Raw genomic sequence first — 10,574 nt, forward strand, 5'->3', positions numbered from 1 at the left:
CTCAGAAGGGTGCTCCATTAAGGTGGACAGAAGAGTGTGAGGAAAGCTTTCAGAAGCTCAAAACAGCTTTGACTACAGCCCCAGTATTGATATTGCCTAAAGGATTGGGGTCTTATACTGCCTATTGTGGTGCCTCGAGGATTGTCCTTGGGGAGGTATTGATGCAGGATAGTAGGGTGATTGCCTACGCATCCCGACAACCGAAAGTGCATGAGAAGAATTATCTTGTCCATGATCTCGAGTTAGTTGCTATTGTTCACGCCTTGAACATCTAGCGTCATTATTTGTACGGTGTTCCTTGTGAGATCCACTGATCACCAGAGCTTGCAGCATCTGTTCGAGCAGAAGGACCTTAATTTTCATTAGAGGAGGTGGTTAGAGCTGCTTAAGGATTATGACATCACTATATTGTACCATCCAGGAAAGGACAATGTGGTGGCCGATGCTTTCAGTCATTGGGCAGAGAGTTTGGGGAGTTTGGCTTATCTACCAGCAACAGAGAGGCCCATGGCGATGGATGTTCAGGCCCTTGCCAGCCAGTTTGTGAGGTTGGATATTTCGGAGCCCAATCAGGTCCTAGCTTGTGTGGTTTCTCGGTCTTCCATGTTTGATCGTATCAGAGAGCGTTAGTGTGCTGACCTACGTTTGATTGTCCTCAGGGACAAGGTTTTGCATGGTGATGCCAGAGATGTGACCATTGGTGATCACGGGGCATTGAGGATGCAGGGTCGGATATGTGTACCCAATGTTGATGGGCTTCGGGAGTTGATTCTAGAGGAGGCCCATAGTTTGCGGTATTCCATCCATCCGGGTGCCGCGAAGATGTACCAGGACTTGAGGCAACACTGTTGGTAGGGGCAGATGAAGAAAGATATAGTTGGGTTTGTAGCTCGGTGCCTCAATTGTTAGCAGGTGAAGTATGAGCACCAGAGATCGGGTGGCTTGCTTTAGCAGATAGAGATTCCAGATTGGAAGTTGGAGGTGATCACCACGGACTTTGTAGTTAGACTTCGACGGACTTTGAGGAAGTTCGATGCCATTTGGGTGATTGTGGATCGGTTGACCAAGTCTGTGCACTTCATTCCTGTGTGTACTACCTATATTCAGAGCGGTTGGCTGGGATTTATTTCCGTGAGATTGTTCGTATGCATGATATTCTAGTTTCCATTATTTATGATAGAGGTACTCGGTTCGGATCACGGTTCTGGGGGACGTACAACATGAGTTGGCTACTCGGGTGGAATTGAGCATGGCAAATCACCCTCAGACTGAGGACAGTCCGAACACCCTATTCATCTTGAGGATATGCTCCATGCGTGTGTGATGGAGTTTGGAGGTTCCTGGGATCAGTTTTTGCCACTAGAGGAGTTTACCTAATACAACAGTTATCAGTTCAGCATTCAGATGGCACTGTATGAGGCGTTGTACGGTAAGCGGTGTAGATCCCCGGTGGGTTGGTTCAAGACGGGCGAGGCTAGATTATTGGGCACAGACATGGTTCAGAAAGGTTAAGGTGATTTGGGGTAGACTCCACAGATCCCAGTCCAGACTGAAGAGTTATGCGGACCGGAAGGTTCGCGATGTTTCATTTATGGTTGGAGAGCGTGTTTTGCTTCAGGTCTCGCCTATGAAGGGAGTTATGGGATTTGTGAAGAAGGGAAAATTGAGTCCAAGGTTTATTGGTCCTTTTGAGGTATTGCGACAAGTTGGGGAGGTTGCTTATGAGCTTCCCTTACCTCCCAACTTTGCAGGAATTCATCCGGTATTTTATGTTTCGATGCACAGGAGATATCACGGTGATCCGTCGCACGTGTTGGAGTTCAACAATACCAAGGTCAAGGATAACAAAATGAATGGAGGCCTCACCCACAAGGGCAAGAGAACCAACAGTGGCGAAATGACCAAGGCGGCTCAAATCAAGGAAATTGGAACAACGACAACAACAACTTCTCAAATCGGAGTTCAAACCCTTATGTTCATCCAAAGGGTCAATATTCAAATCAAGGTTCCTCAAGTGATTCCAAGTTGAAAAGCATGCTTGAACGGGTATTGCAAAATCAAGAGATGTCCGACACTTCTATGAGGAATATGACCGAGCTTGTTGGCTCTCACACCGCATCAATTCAAAAATTGGATATGCAAATGAGAGACCTCTCTAGGGAACAAAATCCGAAGCAAAAAAAGACACTGCCAAATGACACAATTGCGAACCCAAAGGGAAGTGGGAGTGGTCCAACTTCTCATATCATGTCAATTACTACTCGGAGTGGGAAGGTACTACGAGGAGGGAGTGAACAAGTGGTTGAAGTTGAAGAGTCCGAACATGAAATTGAGGTTGAAGAGCCAAGTGTTGTTGAAGTTAAAAAGGCTCCGGAAGAGTTGAAAGTGCAAGAAGAAAACCGGGAAGAGGTAAAGGAAAAGGTAAAAGAGACATCAAAAACTCTACCACCTATTCCTATACCTCCTCCTCCATTCCCTTAGAGACTTGCTAGGAAGGTTGATGATAGCAAACTCGAAAAGTTCTATGACATTCTCAAGTAATTATCAGTGAATATTCCATATGTGGAAGCATTTCAAGAGATGTCGGGTTTTGCTAAATATTTGAAAGACTTGATTACAAAGAAGAGAACCACTAAGAATGGAGTGGTGAATGTGACTCACCGGGTTAGTTCCATCACTGCAACATCCATCGTTCAAAAGAAAGAAGACCTGGGAGCTTTCACCATTCCTTGTACTATTGGGGCACATGATCTTGCAAGAGCCCTTTGTGATAATGGGGCTACCATCAACTTAATGCCTCTTACCATTTACAAGCAAGCAGGGTTAGGTATGCCAAGGCCCACAAGTATGAGATTGCAAATGGCCGATCGTTCCATAAAGAGACCGGTGTAAATTGTTGATGATGTGCTTGTTAAAGTGAGAAAGTTTGATTTACCCGCCGATTTCGTAATCCTTGATTGTGCGGTTGACAAAGAGATCCCTATCATTTTGGGGAGACAATTCCTAGCCACAGGAAGAGCACTAATGGATTCGGAATGGAATGAGATCAAATTCCGTATGAATGATGAAGAGGTCACATTACAAGCAACAAGGGTATGAAACTACCACACGGATATGAAAGCATCTCGGTGATTGATGTTGTTCATGAAGTGGAAGATGCGGTTGAAATGAAGATGGAAGAATAATGCCTCGGTGAGGCGTTGGCGGCTATTTTGGTGAACTTTGATGGTGAATATATGGAAGGGTATATGGAATCGGTCAATGCATTGGAGGGGCTTGGGTCCTACACTTATGCTTCGGCAAATCTCTCTCTCGACTTGTAGAATAGAGCCACTCCTCCCACAAAACCTTCTATTATTGAGCCACTGCAACTAGAGATCAAACCACTTCCACCACACTTGAGGTATAAATATTTTGGCTCAAATGATACTTTACCTGTAATCGTTTCTTCTTTGTTGAATGATATGCAGGTAGAACAATTGTTGGAAGTCTTGAAGGAGCATAGGCAAGCTATAAGATTGACAATTGCAGACATCCGAGGGATTCCCGCCGGAATTTGTGAACACAAGATCCAATTGGAGAGTGAGATGAAACCAAGTGTGGAACATCAACGACGGTTGAACCCGTCCATGCAAGAGATGGTAAAGAAAGAAATCAACAAGTGGTTGGATGTTGGGGTAGTCTACCCCATTGCCGATAGTTATTGTGTGAGCCAGGTGCAATGTGTGCCGAAAAAAAGGAGGCATGACCGTTGTTGACACCCCCTTTTTCCTAAGAAATCGGGTTTACGACATTTGGGAAGACAACTCTATTCCCGTTTGGGAATTGGGTTTTGGATTTGAAGAGTCGCCACCTAATGATTAAGTGCATTAGGACACTAAGGGCTTTGAGTTGTAAAACCAGAGTTCGGGTAAGGGCTAGAAGTTATCTCGAAGGGAAGGTGTTTGGCACCCCTCAAGATCCACTAGTGTGGTTCCCGGCCATGTTACAATTGTGAGTTTACAAATAAGCAATTAGGGCTCAAATAAAGGGGCTTGCACACAAGTTTAAAACTCATTCAAGAAGAAAAAAAGATAAGGCAGAATTTTGTGAAAAAAGATTTAAACAACTTATAGAGAAAACAAGTAAGAAAACACATAAAAGGGAGGGGAGTCCTAGGTTTATACATAATATGGAACACCCCACACAACACCCGGTAACCGTTTATACACGTGGTGTTATCGCGTGGTCATCATATCCATATCTACCCTTCCCACCCCGTTAAGGTATTAAATGCGGAATGATATCGTTTCACTTATTGCATGCAATTACCCGCCCCATCCTATCAGTCTCGGAGGTACTTAGGACTACTAATCCTAAAGGGTAGGATATTAGGCTGATTGGTTTTCAAAGGAAAAAAATCTAAAGCGACATACAAAAACACATACTGAATGTTAGGGGGGAAAGCATGTAAACACGTAAGGGCCCATGTAAACCTCCTCAAACAAACACATAAGTAGCATGCCTTAAACATAATTAAGGTCTCAAAAGATAGGGATTTTTTCAACGGTTAGAACTTGGTTTTAGAAATAAAGTAGTAATAATAATAGCACAATTCTGGACAGAGATAGGTAACCCAGAGATTTGCAGACATAAAAATCAGAAACCAGTAAAAGCAAAGGTGCGTCATTTTAAAAAAAACGTTTTCAGCAGAGCCTTTTTTTTGTTTTAAGAAAAGCAAAGCTGAGTGAACTTCAGAAGATCTCAACACGAAAGGGAACTGCCAAAAATTAAAACTTAAGGGAGTTGGTTGGTTTTAGACTAATAGAAATACAATCGATCAATTCTCAACGAGCCTAAGGTTTGCCTAGGCGTGGTTATACATTACCTAATTATTACAAGATGAACACTCATATCTTAATTCTGATTCCCGCGTGATAAGCTATTTATAGAAAAACGTTTCAACCCACTTAACCATATTTTAACAAAGTCGTTAGCTAGACATGAATCAATTACTGCAATTCGAACGAGAAGTCCTAGAGGTAAGATATCTAATGCACATAAGAATTCCTAAAGACATGATTTCTAATATGCCAATGCAGTAATGACAAATTGTTGGTTCGTTGTTAACCGCTTATTGATTATTAACTGATCATGGTTACAAGGTGAGCGTAATAACATAATGAAAATAAGGAACCTAAAGCAGAATTTCTAATGAATGAGATGCATGACCTATACAGGTTGTCTATTGCGCAAATAATAGATAAAATCCTATAAGCATGTTTTCTACCCATGATTTATACTAAGCATGCATAAACCCTACCCTTTTCACTATCCAGCCCTAAAGTGTTTTACAAATAATTATTACAGACCAAAATTGCTGAATTACATAAAAGGAAAATCAAGAACCTATACTATAGAAAGCCTAACAGTAGGCCCAAAGTACCTGATCCGCTTGCCATATGCCATGGCCTTACAACCCAAGCGTGTCATAGTCTCTAAGGATATCAGAAGATCCTGGACGGTGCTCACACCCAGGCACCCTAGCCAAGAATGAGTAAGTGTAGTGTAGAAGGCCAGCCTTGAGTGTCAGAGTTCAATGGGTGCTCAGAGGTCCCCAAGGCAGTGCTCACTCGAAGGAGGCAGAGCCTAGAGTCTAAGAATAGTGTGAAGTGCGGGAAGAAGAGTTTTAAAGAGAATTTCAAGTTTAAAAAGAGTAATTGAGACAACAGCCTTGAAAAGATGATTTCAGAAAATGGTGGAGGATTTTGGTAAAATATTTTTTATCACAGAGAGAAGCAATACAACGACAGCCAGCAGGTAAAGAACTCATGAAAGAGCAAACACAAACAGGGGTAAGGGATTGGGGACAGATAACTTTGATATTAGCACTTAAATAGAGTTATGGTTATCACATAATTACCACATAATTGTCACAATAATAGCACAGATTAATAGGGTTAGGATTACATAACACTCAAGTAACAGGAGAGGTAGGTTTGAGCACATAATGAGAACATGATGACAACAAGCAGGATCAGCAAATTATGAACACATAAGGATACTAAAGTCTCAAAAGGAACTGGAGACATATAAGACTCAAAGAAACGGAGGGGTATAGGTGCAGTAATGACATAATCACAAGGAACCATATAGAAAACAAGACACACATTCAGATTTAAGCTAGTTACATGACAAGCAGTGGAACCAAAGGATGAAACACACAAGGAACAACAAGTAAGTAAACAAAAACTGGAGCATGTTGTGTAGATGCTACAAAATTAAATAACAAAACATACCAGTTAGAGAATAAAGGATGGGAAAGTGCTGGAGATAACACAGCAGTAACAGTATGCAGGACAAGGAGAACAACTCCAGGACATAAATATGCAGGGTGAGAGCAGCAGTAATATGCAAAAGCACAAGAGTAGTAGAGACTACTCAGTCTTGGGTGTGTTTTGTGTGATTAGTGATTTCAGAGGCAATTTGTGTCAGTGTCTTTTTCGTGTGAATCTCAGTGTGTGTGTGAATCTCAGTGTGTGTGTGAAGAGGGAAGACAGGTCTTTATATAGTTTTGAAAACAAGCAGTACATAGGCAAAGAGTGCCAAACAAGGAAATAGCAATCAATCGGTATCAATTAAGACAACTGGACTCCTTTAATTAAGGAGTCTAGTTCAAACGGTGAGTCAAGGTAGAATAAGGAAAGAAATCACTTCGGCAAGGCTGATTAGGGCAAGGAATCACATAGTGCATATTCAAGGCCAAATACATAGTTGGTAATTAAGGAAAAGTTGAAATAACCGTGTAAAAATAGGGTATCAGTTCGAGAATGAAGCAAAGGGCTCCTTAATCAAATTGTAATCCCAAGGAATCCCAAAATAATTAAGGAAAGCATCGCATGATTATAGAAATATTTTGAAATTAGCACAGAATTGCATAAGGAATACACGAGAACATATATTTAAGGAAAGCATCACAAGCATGAAATTTTTTTACATAAGAGGATCTGCACAAGTCATCAAATAAACAGCCAGTAGGGTAAAGGTCGGAATTATCAAGCATTCAAATAGCAGTCACATAATTAACAGGAAGAAAAATTCATAGAAATCAACAGGAAGAGGTCATGGTAGCAAATTAAACATGAGTCACGAAGAACACATGAAGGCACACGATTGGGTAATAAAAGGATACACATAATAAGGGTTAACCTAAAATTTGGGGTTCGGCATAACAATCAAGGCAAGAAAGCATGAAACAATCGATTAAACGCAGTAGAGGCATTAAAAAATCAAAGGACTATTTTGAGAACATTATCCAGAACACCCCAGTTCTTGAAATCGTTAAAAACGGAATTTCTTCAGAGAAAAACACGAAGAAACTTCTTAAAACAGTAAATATAAAATGGATTTTGAAAGAAAACCCAAAATATAGAGGACTAGGGTTTCGTGGAACCCAGAAAAGAGGGCAAACCTCACGAACGACATAGATTTAGCCGAAGATACTGCAAACTTACTCACACGGCCGGGGATTGGCCGGAAAATGGCAAGAGACCCATAGGGGGGGGGGAGTGAACCGCTCCAGGTTCATCTGAGGAGCCTTGGATATCGTTGAGTGGTTGAGAGGCGGGTAGATGACCAAGAGGTAGTGATGAGCCATAGGTTTCGGTGAGAGAACTGGTCGAAAAAGGTGAACAGACCCCGTCGGAGGGGAGAAGCCAAAGGGCTTCTAGAGAGTACCAGACAGATAGAGAGAGATGAGGAGTCTCGAAAATGAGACAGGGGAAAGGGGGTAGGTGAGGGTTTAATTAAGGCAATTAAATCTGGGCCGTTGATCTCATTTGATCAACGGCTCAGATTAAAACGGGAGTGGACCGGGTCAATCAGGGATTGGGCTGAGTTGGTTCAGATGGGGCATTGGGCCATTTGGGATTAATTACAATCTAAATGGGGTGGGGTTAAATTGGGGCTATAATTGAAATGCAAATGGGGCTGTTTGTTAAATAGCCAGTTTTCACCTTTTATTATTTTATAAAATAGTTTAAAAGATTTTTAAAACAAATTAAAAGTACTGGACTAATTAATAATGCATAAATATTAATCTAACAATACTAAAAACAATCTTATAATTGTAAAATGTTGTTAATTGTAAAATAGGCTATAATTGCAATTATATGCAATTTAGCTTGAAAAATACCAAGAAAATGTATAAAAAATATGCAAAAACTACCTTAATATCTTGGTGTAAATATGAGAATAAAAATAAATTATTCACCAAAAATGCGAGTCTGGGAATAATTATTGAATTTTGTACTATAAAAAATAGNGTGCTCTTCCGATCTAATCTTTAAATATGAGAGAAAAATACCAAAGCTCTTGGGCATGCTTATATATGCATGTACATGCTATTTTGAGAATATTTTGAGTATAAAAAATATGTAAAGAAAAATTGGGTATCAACAACCGTAATTGAAAACGATAAAAATGAGCTCATCCCAACAAGAATGGTGACCGGATGGAGGGTGTGTATGGATTATCGGAAGCTCAATAGTGCCACATGCAAAGACCATTTCCCTATGCCTTTTATTGATCAAATGCTTGATCGGATAGCGGGGAGGTCATTCTATTTCTTTCTTGATGGATATTCCGGTTACAACCAAATCTACATAGCATTGGAGGATCAAGAGAAGACAACAATAACTTGCCCTTATGTAACATTTGCCTTTAGCCGGATGCCGTTTGGTTTGTGCAATGCTCCAGCTACATTTCAAAGATGCATGATGTCCATCTTCTCCGACATGCTGGAGGATTTTCTAGAGGTTTTCATGGGCGACTTTTCGGTGGTAGGTGACTCTTTTGAGAATTGTCTCAACAATCTTAGACAAGTTCTTAAGAGATGTGAGGAGACCAACCTTGTTCTCAAATAGGAGAAATTCCATTTTATGGTGGATGAAGTCATTGTATTGGGGCATAAAATTTCAAAACATGGCATAGAGGTTGACCGGGCGAAGATCGAGATCATTTCTATGCTTCCTCCACCTACTTTAGTTAAAGGTGTCTGAAGTTTCTTGGGGCATGCCGGATTTTATAAGCGTTTCATCAAAGATTTTTCCAAGATTGCAAATCCTATGTGCAAACGCCTTGAGAAAGATGCAACATTTGTGTTTGACGACAAATGCCTCAAAGCCTCTGAGGAATTGAAGCAAAAGCTTACCACAGCACCTATTATTGTCACACCCGATTGGTCTCTTCCATTCGAACTCATGTGTGACGCCAGTGGTGTAGCTATTGGAGCAGTGCTTGGCCAAAGTCACTACAAGGTTCTTCACGCGGTGTATTATGCAAGAAAGACACTCAATGGAGCGCAAATGAATTATACGGTGACTGAGCAAGAACTTCTTTCCATTGTCTATGCCTTCGAGAAATTCCGGGCTTACTTGTTGGGATCCACAGTGATAGTGTAAACAGATCATGCTGCTCTTCGTTGTTTTATGGCAAAGAAGGATGCAAAGCCTAGGTTGATTTGGTAGATCCTATTGTTGCAAGAGTTTGACTTCGAAGTCAAAGATAGAAAAGGGACGGAAAATCAAGTAGCAGATCATTTATCAAGTCTTGAAGCGGCAGGGAGACAAAGGGACATCTTGAAATCAACGATGCATTCCCGGATGAACACATATTGGCATTATCTAGCACTTTTGCTCCTGGGTATGCCGATATTACTAACTACTTGGTTAGTGACCTTATTCCGGATGGATTGGAATCCTATCAAAAGAAGAAGTTTTTGAGAGATTGTCGACAATACTATTGAGAAGAACCATTCTTGTTTCGTGTTCGTGATGACAACATCATCAGAAGGTGTGTTCTAGAAGAGGATATTATGCCAATTCTAAAGGCATGCCACGACTCACCGGTTGGAGGTCACCATGGGGAAATCAAACGGCGGCTAAGATTCTTACATGTGGTTATTATTGACCATAGATTTATCATGATGCCAATCCAATGGTCAAGGATTGCGACCAATGCCTAAGGTAAGGATCAATCTCCAAGAGGCATGAAAAGCCAATGCACTTTGTGATGGAGATAGAGATCTTCGATGTGTGGGGAATTAATTTTATGTGTCCCTTTATAAGCTCTTGCGGTATGAAGTATATCTTGGTGGCTGTGGACTATGTGTCCAAATGGGTTGAAGCAATTGCCGTACCAAACAACGAGGCAAGGAGTGTGACCACATTCTTAAAGAAAAATGTATTCACGCGGCTTGGCACTCCTAGATCCATTCTTAGTGATGGTGGGTCTCATTTCTATAACAAGGCTTTCACGGGGCTACTAGAGAAATATGGCATCAAGCATAAGGTGGCCACACCTTATCATCCCCAATCAAGTGGCAAAGTTGAAGTTTCCAACCGGGAGATAAAGAACATTCTAGCAAAGACTGTCAATGCAAACAGGATCGATTGGTCAAGGAAGCTAGATGATGCATTGTGGGCATACCACATGGCGTACAAAACCCCTATTGACCCTTCTCCTTATCGGTTAGTCTTCAGCAAAGCTTTTCATCTGCCCGTAGAACTGGAACACAAAGCCACGTGGGCTTTAAA

At 41.2% G+C, this 10,574-nt stretch overlaps 1 protein-coding gene across 1 annotated transcript; it reads left to right on the forward strand.

The window, feature by feature from the left end:
- Positions 8,505-8,903, forward strand: LOC109234917 (RNA-directed DNA polymerase homolog). The gene has a single exon (XM_019400957.1). It carries the CDS (start codon positions 8,505-8,507, stop codon positions 8,901-8,903), a length of 399 nt encoding a protein of 132 aa, XP_019256502.1.

This window comes from Nicotiana attenuata, chromosome 11, assembly GCF_001879085.1.
Source record: "Nicotiana attenuata strain UT chromosome 11, NIATTr2, whole genome shotgun sequence".
Taxonomy (NCBI): domain Eukaryota; kingdom Viridiplantae; phylum Streptophyta; class Magnoliopsida; order Solanales; family Solanaceae; genus Nicotiana; species Nicotiana attenuata.

Bases quoted from the DNA above. Each gene is read 5' to 3' on its own strand.
- LOC109234917 (XM_019400957.1), top strand. From the start codon at position 8,505: ATGGATTATCGGAAGCTCAATAGTGCCACATGCAAAGACCATTTCCCT.